This window comes from Panthera uncia, chromosome F1 (genome assembly GCF_023721935.1).
Source record: "Panthera uncia isolate 11264 chromosome F1, Puncia_PCG_1.0, whole genome shotgun sequence".
NCBI classification, from domain to species: Eukaryota; Metazoa; Chordata; class Mammalia; order Carnivora; family Felidae; genus Panthera; species Panthera uncia.
In genome coordinates, this window is record NC_064813.1 from 66,706,065 (window position 1) to 66,723,271 (window position 17,207).

General features: G+C 57.9%; 1 protein-coding gene across 1 annotated transcript in view; it reads left to right on the forward strand.

Moving 5' to 3' along the window:
• Positions 1-17,207, forward strand: part of KCNN3 (potassium calcium-activated channel subfamily N member 3) — a 76,581-nt gene that overhangs the window by 20,719 nt on the left and 38,655 nt on the right. The window contains exon 2 of the mRNA XM_049634923.1: positions 9,508-9,926. Coding sequence (XP_049490880.1) covers positions 9,508-9,926 — 419 coding nt within the window. The remainder of the gene's footprint in view (positions 1-9,507; positions 9,927-17,207) is intronic.

The window sequence follows — 17,207 nt, forward strand, 5'->3', positions numbered from 1 at the left end:
CCCCCCCCCCCCCGGCGCCCCCCCCCCCCCCCCCCCCCCCCCCCCGCTGGTCGTTCCCCTCCACCTGCCGCGCTGGCACGGATTTTCTTGCATCACGCTGTTTCCCATGCTGCCCCCTGGCCCCGTGGAAGGATGCTTCCCCGGACAGGATGTTCTTAGACAGGCTGGCAGGTGGGTTGCTATCCGAGAGGCTGGCCCGGTGCCCGAGGGGACGTGAGTCTTGGAGCGGGTCTGGCTCTTCCTTCTGGATTCCTGCAAACAGCAGAGAAGTTTAAAAAAATCCTCAGGTATCTCATAACCCCACTCACTTGGCGGCGGGGACAGCACTGCCCAGAGCCGTGTGCATGGCCGCGGGAGGGCCGTGCGTGGCGTGGTCGCTACCAAGTCAGAGGGCCTTCAGGTTCTTGGCAAAATGCGCATGGGCGCCCGCGCTCCCTTCAGAGGTTCCTGTGAACCATTCTCTGCCACGTGAGCAGCTGGACTCTCGTCCTGCCGCCTCCTCCTGCCTGTCCTCGGTGCTTTCACCGTGCTTGTTTCTGACTACACTTGGGCTGGCTGTTCGATCTTCAGGCTGTGGGGCTTCTAGAGGGGCCAGCGGTCAGCAGCGACAGGCGCAGGGCCGTGGAGCCCCCTCCTCCCACCAGCCACAGGAGGGACAGACGTGACCGCTCCCCGCGTGGACGCTCGGATTAAGCAAGCGTTCCTTTTTAAAACACTGTGGTAAACACGCAACACAGAATTTCCCGTCCTAAGTGCACATTTCAGGGCTGTTAGGTACGTTTTCATGTGTTGTACAACCGGCACCGCCGTCCGTCTCCAGAACCTTCTTCCTGCAAAACTGAAACTCCGTCCCCCTCCTCCCACCCCTGGGACCGCCACCTACTTTCCGTCTCTACGAGTTGCACGACTCTACGGGCCTCACGTAAGTGGCACGGTGGGGTTTATCTTTCTGTGGCAGGCGTGTCTGGCTTAGCACAGTGTCCTCGGGCCCACGCGTGCTGTGGCACGGGTCAGAGTCGGCGCCTTCCTCATACAGCTGAGTGATCTTCTGTACGCAGCCCGTTTTCCTCGTCCGCTTGTCCGCTGACACAGGCCCTGGGGCCACCCCTTCCATCTTTGGCCGCTGGGAGTAAACTACAGTGAACATGGGGCGCAAATACCTCTCCGAGATCTTGCTTTCGAGAGCGACGTTTCTCGACCCGGTGCCCGCGAACCCCGGAGAGGATCCGCAAACGGTGGAGTGTCCGCGCATTTCGTGGGTTCGGCGGATCGAGAGCCCTCGTCAGGTTTCCGGGGGCAACAAAAACAGCACCTGCTCGGAGCCCCCAGGGGCCTGTGCGCCCCGAGCCCCCCAGCGGCAGACGCAGGCCCCGCTTGTGTTGTGGCTGCGACCTTTGCCGTCTGGGTGACCCCTGCCGGCTCACTGACTTCTCAGAGACCTGGCCTTCTGATCTCTAGAATAGGGTTAACGGCAACATCCTTCCAGAATTGTTTAGGAAATTAGGCTGGTGTAGCACAGTGGCTGAAAGCATGGTGTGACAGGCTGAATACGGCCCCCCAGAGGATCGGGGGCCTGGTCCCCGGGGTCGGCGAATATCACCTCGTGTGGCAGAAGGACTTTGCAGATGGGGCCAAACTCGGGATCTCGAGGCAGGGAGATAAATGCCGCATTTTCCCGGGAGGACCCTGAACGTAATCATACGTGTCCTCATAAAAGGAGGAGAACCAGTGACGGGAGAGGAAGCGAGGGGTGGGGGACATCCCCTGGGGGTGCGGAGCCCAGCAGAAGCCAGCCCTGCCCACGGCCGTGGCTTCCGTCCAGCGAGGCCGATTTCAGGCTTCCGGCCTCCAGAACCAGAAGAGCAGAACATGTTTTAAGTCATGAACTTTGTGCTAATTTGTTACGGCAGCAGGTGGAAAGCTAATCCACCTGGACCCTGGAGCCAGACGGCTTAGAAGCCCCACCACTTTCCGGCTGTGTGACCTTGGGCGTGTCGCTAACTCAGGCCTCAGTTTCCTCATCTTTAATTCGATAATAATGGGGCCCGTCCCACGCGGTTGTCCCGGGGGTTGGAGAAGCTGGTGTCCGTGGAGCGGCCAGAGCGGTGCCTGCCGCTGAGTGAGCACCCGGTGCCGCTTTGAGTAGAATTCCTCAGAGCCTGTGGACGTGCCTGGCTGACGGGAGGGCGGACGGAGGCCCCGGCGAGCTCGCGGCCGCGCTGTCCCGGGCCACGCGAGTGTGGGTGTCTGGGGGCGCCCCTCAGCACCTGCACCCCGCCTTTCCAAGTCCATCTTGAGCACCACTCCCCCCAAACCAGAGTCATGGTCACATAGGTGGGAAACCACCGCTCAAAGCTGAGCAGGTTTCTTTAGAGTCTCAGAAACTTTCGTATGCAAATAAGCACAGTGAATCTCCAGGAGACCTTCCCAAACATTGGCCCCTGGACCCCTTCTCACGGCTGTTGCCTGCAGAAACCCCTTCAGAGCAAGTCTGGAGGCCTGGGGCTGCCATAGAAGGTGGGCAGAGGTAGGACAGACCAGCTGAGACAATGGAGTGGCAGGGTCCTGTTGGCCTAACCTGGGGACAATCCAGAAAACACAGCCGCTGCTGCCGTAGATACATGCCCCAGACAGGACTGTGGACAGACCCCTAGCTTTCGGGCCCGGGGTGGCCTCGGCACAGGCACCAGCCCCGGCCCTGAGCCCCTCGAACGCCCCTCGCCGCCCTCCCCGATGCCCCAGCCGGAGGACTCTCGTGGATGCCTCAACCCCCTCCCCTACCGCTACCCTAAACAGCTCTGAGTTGATCTCTTCCCCACATTGGACTTATATGAAAAATCTCATTGGAAGAAACGATTCCATGTCTGGGAGAAAATGGAAAATCACAAATGGACCCACCCGTCCGTGTCACAGAGGAGGGATCCGAGGACCAGAGAGGGAAGAGGACGTGCATGGATAGTCAGTGACTAAATGCTCATCCCCAGTGGTATCGTGTCGGGGGTGAAGACGTTCTCGTTGTGTGAGTGAAGATTACTTGTGCCCTCAAATGCTGGGACTGGCTTTCATTCTCTGAGAACTGGGGACAGGAAGGATTCCTGGTCACCACCGGTCTCGGACCGTCCCAAGCAAACTTCAGGCTCAGGAGTCCCCGTGGGCTCTCATGCACCTGGCAGGAGACCGGGGGTAGACTCTGCCCCATGGAGCGGCACCAGGGGCGACGCTGGCCCGGCAGGGCTGGAGAGCCACCGTGGGACTTCACACGTGGCCCGGCATCCCTTGACTCAGTCGGTCACGACGGTGTGAGATGGGGAGGATTCCTTCTTCGACGCAGAGCCGCCTAGGGCGTCCCCCGGCCACTGAGTCTTGGTGGCAGTGGGGGCAGACCTTTCGGGCCGTCCCCGAACGAGCTGGCCTCTCTCAGAGGTACATTTGATATGCCTTCGCTCCCCTCGTCCCTTTCTTCGGCAGGTCCGCGGCACGTTTACTGAAGGGAGGTTTATGTTAACCATCCCTGCAAACCCGGACATGCATTTCACCCCTGGCAATCAGTTCTTGTCCTTGGGGAAACCTAATTAGGTATTACAGGACTTGTGATGTTGTTTCCATGGAAACCCCCATAGTCCTGGTATATGTGCATAATATATGCTCTAGGATTAAAAAAATATATATATACATATATTTTTTTACATAATATATTATTATTACTAGATTTAAAAAAAATTTTTAGTTTCTTTCTTTTGCTTTTGTTCTGCATATATTTTTTTAAATGGTGAAAATCTCCATGGAGTTTTTCTTCTAGAGAGAGAACAGCAGAGAACACAAAAAGCCTTTTGTGCTTTCTCTCCTTTAATTAAAAAAAATTCAGGGGCGCCTGGGTGGCTCAGTCAGTTAAACATCCGACTTCAGCCCAGGTCACGATCTCGCGGTCTGTGAGTTCGAGCCCCGCGTCGGGCTCTGTGCTGACAGCTGGGAGCCTGGAGCCTGCTTCGGCTTCTGTGTCTCCCCCGTCTCTGCCCCTCCCTCGCTCATGCTGTCTCTCTCTCTCTCTCTCTCTCTCTCTCTCATAAACATGAAAATATTAAAAAATAAATAAATAAAAATAAAAAAAAATTCATACTTGCACGAGAATCAAAGTTTGCCAGGTTAGTAAGAAAACGTCTCAGCAGGATCTCCCCCAATAGCTGAGAGCATTTTGATGAAAGGTGTTGCTCACATAAAGCAACTGAAAGACCTCGGCCTTTCCGAGTAGAATGGGGGAGCTGGTGAATCCGGTGAATCACCTCCAAACACAACAGGCTGGTCCCCTGTGTGCCTTGGAGGGAAGGGCAGGGGCTCCCGGGCCTGGCTGGCGGGGTCCTGCTGTGTCGGGGAGACTCCGGAGCCTCTGGGATCCGCCGCTTGTCCAGACCGCCCGTCCGGGCCCTGCGGCCAGAAGCACCTGTGGGTTCGGGCGCCGCAGGGACTGGGGTCCTGGGGTGACCGGACGGCCCTGCAGAGTCGGGCTGCCGGAGCCAGTGAGCGGCCTGGCGACTCTGGGAGCGGCTCTCAGAGGGAAGCGTGGGGATGGTCTCGCCGAGGCAGGGCTGCGTCCGGGAGGATCCCGCCGGCTTCGCAGACACAGCTGTCTGTGCTGCACCGAGAGCCACAGCTAAAATGCGAGTGTTTCTGGAGAATCATAAACAATGGAGATAGGGCGTTTTCTTTTTTTTATGAAAAGAAATTTTTTTTAATGTTTATTTTTTGAGAGAGAGAGAGCAAGCGAGCGCGGGGGAGGGGCAGAGCAGGAGACACAGAATCCAAAACAGGCTCCAGGCTCCCGGCTGTCAGCACAGAGCTCGACAAGGGGCTCGAACTCACGAACTGTGAGATCATGACCTGACCCCGAAGTCAGATGCTTAACCGACTGAGCCCCCCAGGCGCCCCCATAAACAACATAGATTGGGTGTTTTCTACGTCTAACTGGCCGTTCAGTGCAAGAACGCTCACACTGACCTCTTTGCTTGTTGCCTGCTCATCGGTTTACCCCCCAGCTTCGCCGGCAAGAGTCACTGTCCCCAAGCTGCCTGCACTTTTTCTCCCCTGCACACCCGGTAAGTTCCGATTTGCCCTTGTTCTTTGACTCAGGCCCGCACGTGGGAAGCACTTAGCAGGCGGGATCCTGCACCACGTACACAGCAGCTTCCTGAAGGTTCTGAGCTACTGTCGGATACGTGACCTGCCGCGTCCGCGGGATGGGGTAGAGGTGCGGGAAGCGGGAGTGCCCTCGTCAGGGTCCCCTCCCCGGAGAGGCGCCCAGATGCTCGACAGGCCAGGCCGGCATGCAGGGCGGGAGGGGTGCGGCGGTGCCTTCTGGGCCGTGGCAGGAGGAGGCAAGTGTTGGGCGGGCGGGCGAGTTGCGGGACCCTTCCGTCCAGCCGGCTGAGTGAGGCACGGTTCAGCAGTCTGGACGGGCTTCCCTGCAGGCGGTGCCCCGCTGCGCCCCTTCTCCCTCCGCTGCTGCGTCTAATGTCCCGAGGCCACAGCAAGGCTGCGGCCCAGCTGGGATTCCCTCCGGGCTGGGGAACAGCCACCTCCCTCTGGGAGGAGAGGCAGAGCCCTGTGTGAGGATGCAGGCTGGGGGCGGGGGGTGGTACGAGGGGGACGGGAGGAATGTGGCCATCCCGGGTTTGCCTGACACAGGCCTTCCAGGCTCTGCCAGGCCCGCCTCGCTCCAGAAGCTTCCGCAGAGGCTCCCCATCCTGCCTCTCTGTGCTGGGGCTGTCTGAGGTCACAAGCCGGTTCCTGGGCGAATGTCAGACCCATATTTAGGTGCCCGCTGTGTCCTCGCCTGCCTGGCTCTTTTGTGTTGAGGAATGATTGACAAATAAAATCACACACGTTTCACATCTACGTTGTGAAATGGTTGCCACCGGCCGGGTCGTAACCGCACCGCCGCCCGGCGTCCCCTTCTCCGTGTGGGAAAGCGTTTGCCGTCGCTCTCTGAGCATGTGCCTGCTGTGCCCGAGGTCACGTGCGCACTGGTCTGACTTCAGCGTGCCGTGAAGGTCCCGTGCATTCGGTAGAAATCATACTGGGAATTTTGAGTGTGGGTCGTTTCTTGGGCTGGGAGTGTGTGAGACGGCCCCCCTCGTGATGCGTGGCCAGAGGCCGTGGCGCTCAGCCACGAGGCCACGAGGGTCAGCAGACGACGCACTGGCAACTGCCTCTCCCCACGCGGCCGCTCTGTCTGTCACTCGCCGTACGGCGTCCAGAACATTACGGGACAGCGTCCACGTGTCGTTAGCAAACGGGCTTCACGGGAGATGGTTCGGGCCCGCTGGAGGCTCCGCGAGTGCCCCGCGCTCGGCCGCGGTCACCGGCTCAGGGGCCCCGCTGCACGTCTGTGGTCGGCTCTCACTAACTGCTCCGTGTTGTCGGGGTTGTACTGAAGGTGTTGGGTGGCAGGAACGGCTGCGTGTCCTCCGGGCTCTAGATCCGCTGCTCGGGTGGCAGAGGGTCACGTGTGGAGCGGACTCGAGTCAGGGCGCTGCTCGCTGGTCCCAGGTCACCCTTACCTCGGGGACAGGAGCTCTCAGCATCTGGGACAACGTGGCCGGTGTTCGGGGCGACCGTGGGAGGGCGCTCACGGTCAGCCTGGACGGGCCTCCGAGGCCTCTGCCCCATGGCTGCCCAGAGCAGACCTCGAGGGCCCCCACGTCCGCATCCTCGGGGCACAGAGGCTGCCCTGGAACCAGGGTGCGTGGCTGGGGCTCAGGGGAGGAGGGTCCTCACCCCTCTGGTCCATGCTGCTTGAGATCCTGGTTCCAGATTGGCTCCAGAACTTTCTGGGCTTGAAGTTCACCTGGGACACTTTGTTCCAGATTGGACCACCCCTGGGCATCGGCGGGTGTCCTTCCCACGGCGTCGGATGAATCGTTAGGTATTTCATTGGTCTCAGGCTTAGGAGTGAGTTTCTTGTGGGGACTTCCGCTCCGGGTGGTCAGCGAGAGACATTGCGCTTTTCCATTCGACATGGTCTGCCCCCCCCCCCCCACACCCTTCAGTCACCGACGTCCCAGTAACCACCCACCCAGGTGCTGGAGACACGGTCCCCTCCCTGCACACCCTTCGCCCCAGTGACCGTCTACCCAGGCTCTGGAGGAGAGAGGGGTGGGAGGGCCAAGCCAGACGGGGGACCATCTGACCTGCCCCTCAGTCCTCAGAGGAGGAGACCCAGCCCGAGGGGAGAGCTCAGCCACGCCGGCCCCCACGGAAAGCAGTCATCAAACACCTGGTCTATGTGAGGAGCTGGGCTGGGCACAGAGGCGTCACAGGGAACACGGAGGACACAGCCCCTGTCCCTCTGGAGTTCCCGCTGTGATCGCCAGACCCCCGGCCCGGTGACACTCCGGTCGGCTGGGGAGCTCGAAGAAAACACCCAATGCCGGGGCCTCACACTCAGAGCTCCGGATCTGCTTGGTCTGGATGGCCCCGGGCAGGGGTGTCCTTAGCAAACTGTCCGAGCAGTTCTAGCGTCCCAGGGGGAGAGACCCACAAGGACCGAGGAAACATGACGGGTACATACTGAGATCTGCAATTTGTTATTTTATTTAAGTTTATGTATTTATTTTGAGAGAGAGCGCGCGCGAGCAGGGGAAGGGCAGGGTCCCAAGCAGGCTCCATGCTGTCAGCACAGCGTTCGACGTGGGGCTCGATCCCACAGACCGTGAGATCATGACCTCAGCCGAGATCAGGAGTCAGATGCTTAACTGACTGAGCCCCCCACGCGCCCCAAGATCTGCAGTTTGTAAGGGCCGTGGAGGAAGTTGAGGGAGAACGTGGCAGGGTGGGGTCCTTCCAAAGTCTGGGAGCAGCGAGGCCGTCCTGGGGCTCCAGGGGTCAGATGGGAGTGGGCGTGAGGGTGTCCTCATGGGGGACAGCAGTGGGATCTCCTGGGACACACTGGCCACCCTGCAGCCTGTGGGTCCCTGCACTGGAGCCCCATCTGGCAGAGGCTCTCAGTCTGCAGCTGGGAATGGCCGTCCGTCCATCCGTCCATCGCTCCCCCACGCCGTGTGTGAGTGCCCCTCCCCCCCCCCCCCCACCCCTGGGCCGGCCACCTGGATGCCTCACGTATGTGGAGAGGTTGCTGATGCACACTTCCTCGTATCATCCGTCTTACTGGATCCCGACGCTGGCCCCCCGAGGCGGGCAGGGTCAACACTAACAGTCCCGGGACAGACGTGGAGACAGGCTCAGAGAAGCGGTCTGACCTGCCTGAGGTCACACAGCTAATAACTGGGTGTAGACACTCCAGTGCCGCTCACTGGCCTCGACCCCCACTGCCCCCCCCCCCCCGGGAAACTGACACCAGCAGGCCCTTGAGGGGCACGTGGTACCCCCCGGTGGGGGGGCCGGCACCTTCCTGTCAAGCCGGGCAGAGCCTTCCCGTCTCCCTCCCCACCGGGGAGTCAGGGAGGTCTGCCACTCACTGCCTCAGCTCCTGCCCACGGTGAACCCCAGTTTCTATAGTAACCCGACGCTGGTTGTCACAGGTGGATGGTTTTCGTTGTGTGTGGGAAGAGTCTGGCCAGCAGTCACACGGCCATGGCGTGGCCTGTCGGTGGCACTTAGGAGCAGAGGGCACCCACGGAGCAGCCACTAGGGCCTTTCTGTGTCTGGGGACGGTGGAAACCTACGTCTGGGAGCCCCCTGCTCGGCTGCCCTGGGGGAGGCGGGAGGGGAGTCCCGGCTGGCGGCTGGGCTCAGCGCCCTCTCCCGGTGCCCCTTGCGGAGGCTGCGCTCCGTCCGAGCTGTTCTGTTTAACCTCGCATCCTCAGGCGGGACGGTCCTTGAGAACGGGGCCAGGGCCATCCCCATATGTGACATCCCCACATGTGAACCCCAGCGCCAGCCAGGCCCGGCCACACGGCAGCAGGAATCTCCGCTTCAAGCCGGGGGAGGGCCCCAAGGTCCGCAGCCATCACTGGGCCCAACCCTCATTTTACAGAAAGGCGGGACCCCGTCCGTCTGTGGTGCCTGGAGTCCTAACCGCTAACGCTTCCTGGGTGCCGGCTCGGGGCCAAGCCTGTCGCGTAGGCTAATCCGTCACAGCCTCCCAGTGGTGGCTGCATAGCAGGTGCTGTCTGGTCCCCGGATGAGGAAACTGAGGCACAGTGAGGCTCACTAACGTCCCCAGGATCCCAGTGCTGGTTAGTGTTGGGCTCAGGGTCCGGACCCAGCCAGTTTGGCTCTAGGGCCCCCACGCGAACACTCTGCTGCGTCGTGGGGACAAGGTGCTGGCTGCCCTTGGCATCCCTCCTCTGCCGGGGACGGGCGTCTACACCAGCCTTGGGAGTTCGCTCGCGTAGGAAACACCTTTCCCTCTCCGCGTCCCCTCGAGGGCCTGGCGGGGGCCCAGCGTCCTGTTGTGAATATAAACGAGGGCCTCTTCTTCCCCTTCGCGGCCCTTCCCCGGAGGCCCCAGGCGAGCCCTGGCCCCTCTAACGCTCTCTCTGCCCCCCCCAGCTCTTCGTGATTGACAATGGCGCGGACGACTGGCGGATAGCCATGACCTGCGAGCGCGTCCTGCGCATCAGCCTGGAGATGCTGGTGTGCGCCATCCACCCCGTCCCCGGCGAGTACAAGTTCTTCTGGACGGCGCGCCTGGCCTTCTCCTACACGCCGTCGCGGGCGGAGGCCGACGTGGACATCATCCTGTCCATCCCCATGTTCCTGCGCCTGTACCTGATTGCCCGCGTCATGCTGCTGCACAGCAAGCTGTTCACGGACGCCTCGTCCCGCAGCATCGGGGCGCTCAACAAAATCAACTTCAACACCCGCTTCGTCATGAAGACCCTCATGACCATCTGCCCCGGCACCGTGCTGCTGGTGTTCAGCATCTCGCTGTGGATCATCGCCGCCTGGACCGTGCGTGTCTGCGAAAGGTACACGCGTGCGCTCCGCGGCGGCTGGGGCGGCAGCGAGGCCGGGGGATCGGGGTGGTGGGGGGCGGGGAGCGGGCGGGGCCGGACCACAGGCCGGGTAAGCTAGGTGCCGCGTGCATTGTCCTCGGTGTCCCCTGTAAACCCGCGTGGAATCCGGTGCGTTCCTCGCCCGTCCTCGCGGCTAACACCTTGCAGTTACGTATTGTCTCTTCCTCTTGGATGTTGACGATGCCTCACCGGCACTTTCAAGGCTTTGGGAGGTCCCGGCATAAGGAAACTGGTTTCATTTTGTTGAGTCCAGACTTTCTCAAAGGTATTCACCCAGAAACCCTTTTCACTGTGCACTGTGGGAGCCTCGCTACGCGGCGAGCGGTCCGCAGACCGGCAGCCTCGTGTCACCGGGAACCTGTTAGACGTGGGGGCTCAGGCCTCACCCAGAGCCACTAGACAGGATTTGCATGTTAACAAGCTCGCCTGGTGGGGGGGGACGCGCGTCCTGCGGGGAGGGCTTGGGTCCAGCCCTAAAGTCCTGATCGTACTCCTGGCTGTACATTGTGCGGGTCAGGGTACCTCTCTGGGCCTCAGGTCTGTCACCTGCAAGCGGGGGTCATAACACCTACTTTCCAGGCCTTGTCGTCAGTGCTGAGTGGGGCCCATGCGCTGCCTCACCGCGAGAGTGGAAATCAATCGTAACGGGGATCTTTCGGTAACTCCTGGGAATTTCGTGGCCTCTTCGTATAATTAGAAGCAAGCAGCTCCTACCACACGTGGACCCATGCTTCCCTGTTTCCTTTCCTACTTGATCGGAGCCGAGCCTTCCGACACCTGTAATTGAGTTCGCCAAGCCCTTTAAGGTGTCTGAAACCTCCCACACCCTTGCATCAGCCCTGCGTGCGTGTGGTGCTCACTGTGGCTTTTAGACGAGCAAATGGGCTGAACCGGGACCAAGACGTCTGCAAGTGAGTTTCATTGCAACTTGAACCTGCCACGGGTCCATGACTATTTTTGACTCAAAAATAAGCACGTAGTTTGCAAAGTACTCTGTTGCCTTTTATTTGGCGTTGAACGGCCCACCGAGGCTTCTGAGCCCGGGCCGGGCTCCCCTGGCTTCGTGCCCGCAGACGTGCTGAGGTCCCAGCAAAGGCACGGAGTTACAGTGAGCAAGTCCCAAGTCCTCCTAAAGGGCCCCCTCCTCTTGTGAAAAGGCCCTTTGCCCAGACGGCTTCCTCTCGATGGCACCTGAGGCACAGCCCAGCCTTGGCAGCTGCTCCTGGCTCCGAGCTCTGCCGCCAGCTCTCTGTGTGTCATCTCCGTGGTCTCGGCTTGTTGAGCATCCCCACTTTAGAGCTGAGGAAGCTGGGGGAAAGCGCCGGCCTGGGGTGGAGGTGTGGGAGAGCTGGCAAGTGTGGGCCCGGAGTGTGAACTCGGCCCACGTATGTCTCCCACCCCAGGCGACTCTCGCCCTCGCAAGGAACCTGTGGCCTGGCCTCTCCCGGGGACCAGGAGACCCGACCCCAGAGGGTCACGGCCATTCAGCTGGAGCTCAGACCCCAGGCCTCTGCTGTCTGCGCTCCTGCCCCTGTACCGTGGTCCTGGCCGGGGTGGGGGTGGAGGGGGGTGAGGAGGGACTTCTGGGTAAATTCAGGCCGAGTGGAGGTGCCACCCACACGCCCAGTCCTTCCCCCCAGGGGGTTGTCAGGCCTTGCCCCTCCCCCACAGCTGCCCTGGCTGAAGGGAGCTGCCTGGCCCAAGTTAAAGCCCCAGCGGAGACCTGTCAGCATAGGCCTGTAAAGGCCCAGCGCCTTTACCCGGGGCCGTCCGGGCTCCAGGGCTCCCCGAGGGGTCGCCCGAGGCGCCCTTTGACCCCTGGCACCTCACGGCCGCCGTTGGCCTGCGCCCTGCACCCTGGGTGCCGATACCCGGAGCAGCCCCGGGAGAGCCCTGCGGGAAGCCTGCCCGAGTCCGGCCTTCGGGACTGTGACAACATGTACAAACGAGTGCACTTTTTCCTACTCGGGGAAACACTCCTCTTGCCGTGACCAAGCAGTTTCTTTCAGGGTCCAGCTTAAGTGACCATGGCCCTTCCCGGTGTCGGGTCATAGATAAGGGGCAGGAGCCAGTCAGTCAGAGCCTGGCCCGAAGCTGGGCTGCCCTGGGGGCTGTGGCATCGGGCCGCCGGCAGGTGACCTCCATCTGGCCCAGCTGACCTGGGGACGCCTCTGTCCCCGCGGACAGCAGGGGGCCCACGGCTTGCCCGAGGTCACAGAGCAGCGTGGCGGTCCTAGAGAATCGCGCATGTGCCGATGCCCAGGGCAGGCTCCGCACCCCGGCGCTGTTGTCGGCCCGGACCCCTGCTCGTCGTGGACACACACTCCTGGGTTGCTATGGAGACCCCTCTCCGGCAAGACGCGTTTCAAAAGACGTTTCTTGTGTCTCAGGTTGGCTTTTATGTGACAAGGACGGGTTTGCACATTTGCTCCTTCTGAGGAAGGAGACGGAGGTGGCCCTCGCCCAGGGCGGGCTGCCCCTGGCTGCCGGCAGGGCAGTGACAACAGCTTGTTTTCCTTGGACCCGGAGCCGCCTTCCGTCACGGCTGCGGGCCTGACAGCTGTGGCCTGGGCGTTCTCCGGGATTCTCCTGGCCGCCTGCCCGCCTCCCACAGCCCTCCCCCGAGCCTGTCATGGGAACCTCCTCATTAAGCTCTGTCGCCGCCAGCAGCCCGGCTGGGGGAGAGCCCGGCCTCAGGGGCCGCAGGCTCAGGAAGTGGGCTTTCCTGCCCCCCCTCCCCCCCCTCCCACGGGCGTCCCCAGCGTCCTGGGGACGGCAACAAGGACCCTTCAACATTGATGAAGTGCAGAGAGTCTTGTGATCGAGCAGAGGATGACGTGGGCGGGATCTGTAAAGTTTGGCAAACGACCTCCAGCCTCTTGCACGGATTCCCTGTGGACCTTCCCTCCTGGCTCTGAGTTCTGCACACAGCCAGCCTGTCGGCAGGGCTTTGCTGGTGACGGTGTGAACGTTCATCTCTTTCCACACATTTGTGCTTCAGCGAGAAATGGGATTCTGGAGGCCCTGCCCCTGGAACCGGACGGAAACCACCAGTGGCCCGTTCTTTCTCTCGTTCACACAGAGCCAACCTTCCCATGCCTGGGTCTCAGGTCTGGTCTGATCCCTGGGTCTGGTCTGCACCAGCCAGAAGCCAAGAAGCGAGGACAGCCCCCTCCTTGGCCTCTCCCTCCCACAGACCCCTGCCACTACGGGCAGGGGGCTTCAAGGCTGAGAAAGGAGTGGGGACGCGGTCTAGGGGGCCCCCTGGGTGGGGCTGACACAGCCCCAGGCCGAGCCCTTGTGGGCAGAGCTGAGAAGGGGCTGTGGGTTCTGATGGGCCCCCAGGGGTTTGCGGTGCGGCCGCCAGCGTGGGATGCACACTGAGACCCACGGGGACGATGGGAAAGACTTCTGTCCAGTCATTTTTACTACAAAACTTCAGCCTTTAAGTACTCACCATGAGAGTGGATGGTAACTCTTGTGCACAACGTACGATAAATACACACACAGTAGAGGGGTTCGCGCCCAGAATCTTTGTACCAACGGGAGTCCACGACTTCGAAACCTTGCAAACCACTGGTTGGAGGGTCAGAGGGCTAGTCAGTGAGGACAGGAGAGCACCTGCCACTTTGGAAGAAGCCTGCCCTCCAGCTGGAGGAGGGAGAGGCCAGTGTCCCTGGGGGCAGAGAAGAGCCCAAGGCAGGCAGGTGCCGGGTCCGGACAGTCACCCCAAAACTGAGGCAAGTTCACGGCAGAGCATGTGGGGGGGATCCTCCCCGAGGCCCTGGAAACAAACCTGCTGCATTAAGAACGGGGAAATAATCCTGCAGGTGCAGAAGAACGTTGTTATGAGAGACACGGAGAGGAGAGAGCAACATTAGAAGGTTCTGGGGCTTCTCTAATGGTGCAAGAGGCTGTGATTTCTGTGCCAGAGAAGAGGGAGCAGATATGAAAGGAAACCGTATTTGGTTCACATAGGCACAGAGTTACAGAAAACTAAAATTGTCTGAGCAAAAAGAAAATTCACATTGGAGGCACTGAGTTTTTAAAAGATGTGGGATGTGGAAGACAAACTTAAAAGTTCTTCCAGAATGTAGAACAGAACAAAGAGATGAGAGATGGTGAATCGTGGGTCAGAATTGGAGGTTCTAGAATCAAGGCCAAACCCAAGAACCAGCATAATTTGGAGAAAAAAGCATCATCAAAGATGTACACCAAGAAAACTTTTCCAGAACTGGCGGCCTGAGGGGTGGGGTGGGGGAGAGGACCAGGCAGATCGGGGGCACCTGGTGGTCCAGTCAGTTCAGCGTCCGACTCTCGGTTTTGGCTCAGGTCATGATCTCACGGTTGGGGAGTTTGAGCCTCGTGTCGGACTCTGTGCTGAGTGTGGAGGCTGCTTGGGATTCTGTCTCTCCCTTGCTCCCTGCCCCTGCTCTCTCACTCTCTCTCTCTTTCCCAAAAAAATATTAAAATTTTTTGAAAAAGATGAGACAGATGGACACATAGAAGAACAGGGAAATGAAGGCATACCTACACGTTTGCAAATAAACTCCTTCTGGAAAACTGCCTGAACTTGAAGGTTCAGCCATCCCAGGACACATGGGCTGCACAGAGCACGCTTCTCCTCTGGAGCCCTACATTTCAGACATTAGTGTCATTCCCGCAAGGACACAGGAACAGAAGTCCTGCTTGGAGTTCTGTGGGCTCAGAAGTTTCGGGGAATGAATCCCAGTAAAGGTCTTGATGGGGTGATGTGAGAGCAAGAGAGGTGGGCAACACCGTGGCTGCAAAACCCAACCCCAATGTCAGGCAAACAGCAGACTCTGGGAAGACGAGGAGAAAAAAAAGCGTAATAGGTAGAGGCTGCAAACCCTCAGATTAGAAAGTGGAGAGAAGACAAAGAAGGATGAGTCAGAGCGGACTACCTTCGTCCTCTCAGGTAGAAAAGAATTTTAAAGCCGTATCACTCAATTTTGATAATTAGAGAGATATAGTTTAAATAATTTTTAGACCTAAAGGTAACCACAGGTGGAGTTTGGAAGTGTGACAACGAGGACAGCAGTGGCACCAGCCACGCGTTATGTCACTTAACCACAGCTCCGTGGGGTGTGGGGGCTGCTGCCACTCATCTCTACCGTCCATGTGAGAAAACTGAGGCACAGGGCGGTCCAAACAACGTGTCGTGTCGGCCCCAGGGCTGGGGAGTGGCCGACCTGAGATCCGCAAACCCCGCCCCAGAGCCCCACCTCTCCCCTCTTTGAGAACGTGCCCCCTCCACACCCCTGCACGAGACACAAACAGCGTCAGGAGCAGAAGGACAAAAGAAGTAGGAAGAATTTAAAACCACAGAAAGCGTGAAGCCAGGTGAGAAAAAAAAAAAAAAACCTCACAGTTTAGAACAGTCAACATAATTGAGTTTCCCTCCGCTGTTCGAAAGCAGTGTCTCCTAGATGGGATTTAAAAGCAAAATTTGATTTCATGCTGTTTACAGAAGAGGTTCCTAAAGCAGAAAGACCTGGAAAAACAAATGAATACCCGAGATTTATTAGGTAAGTACAAACCAAAGGGCAATTGAAGAGAAATCCTCATTTTAAACCAACTAGAATTCAAAGCAAAAAAGCATTAAATGGTCTAGAAGGACCATTTAATATGGATAAAAGTAGCATACACTGTGAACTTCCATGCAAAAATAAATAAGGAGATTGAGACCTGAGTCACTGACTGCTTTAATAACTGATAAATATTGAACTTTGTAGCCTGTAAACAAATAATACATCTTCTTTTTAAGCACCCATGGTACATTGACAAAAATGTCATGGTGTGACCAAAGTTGTATGTGGAGGGAAAACATCCCTAAAGTTTTTTATTAAGGGGCACCTGGACAGCTCAGTTGGTCGGGCGTCCGACTCTTGGTTTCGGCTCAGGTCACGATCTCACGATTTGTGACTTTAAGGCCTGCATCGGGCTCTGTGCTGATGTCGTGGAGCCTGCTTGGGATTCTCCCTCTCCCTCTCTCAGAATAAACATATGAACTTTAAAAACATTTTTAAAAAGGGTTTTATTAAAAGAAAATTAGGGGGGCGCCTGGGTGGCTCGGTCGGTTAAGCATCCGACTTTGGCTCAGGTCATGATCTCACGGTCCGTGAGTTCGAGCCCCGCGTCGGGCTCTGTGCTGATGGCTCAGAGCCTGGAGCCTGTTTCAGATTCTGTGTCTCCCTCTCTCTCTGACCCTCCCCTGTTCATGCTCTGTCTCTCTCTGTCTCAAAAATAAATAAACGTTAAAAAAAAAAATTAAAAAATAAATAAATAAAAAATAAAAGAAAATTGGGAATTTTAAGGGGGAGTAAGTACTGATTTTGTGATGTTTTAATAAATAAACGATAATAGCTTAACTTGTTTTGAAAGAAGATCATTGAGAGGGACTTTGCTAGATATTAAAATGTATTATAAAACTAAGTCCCGGTGGTGTTACTGCAGGATCAATAGTGATAGATCAGTGAACCCTAAGGGGAAGCCCTGAAATAATCCCTACTATGTAAGAACCCAGTAGATGAGGAAGAAAACCACAGTTGATCTCAGTCAAGGGCTGAGAAGCGATAAGAGAAAGAAAACCAAATAGGAAGCAGTAGGTTCTTCAGTGAATGTTAACGGGGAGATTGGAGATTAGATCCCTGGATGAAAAATCAAATTAGAGCCCGCCTCTCACCAGCCATCAACATAAATTCCAGGCGGATTAAAGAGTCAGATGTGAAAGAAGAAACCACGAGTAAGCTCCAGAAAACAAAGTGAATATTTAATCAATCCTGAGATGGGAAGGAACCTCGGAAGAGAACATGGAGAGAGAGACTGTCGCCTCTGTGCACGGCCTGTGCGCAACTTTAGATTTCCACCCTTCAAAAAATACATGCCTACTTAAAAAAGCAAATGTTACACGAGGGAAAATATTTGCAGCAAATGTGACAAGAAGTAAACATCCCTGTTACACAAAGCAGTCTCAGAACCCCATCAGAAAAACTCCTCTCAGAAAGCAAAAAACAATGCCAAAAGTAAAAACGGACAACCACCGCAGAAGAGATACAAAGGCCAGTGAGAACACACTCCTTCAGCCTTGCTAACCAGAGAACCACACATAGAAACGACACGCAGAATGACTTTTTCTCGTCTGGAGTTGACAAAAATTTAAATAAGCGTAATGAGGGCTGGAGAAAGCTGTTTTTGTTGGTGGGGGGGTGG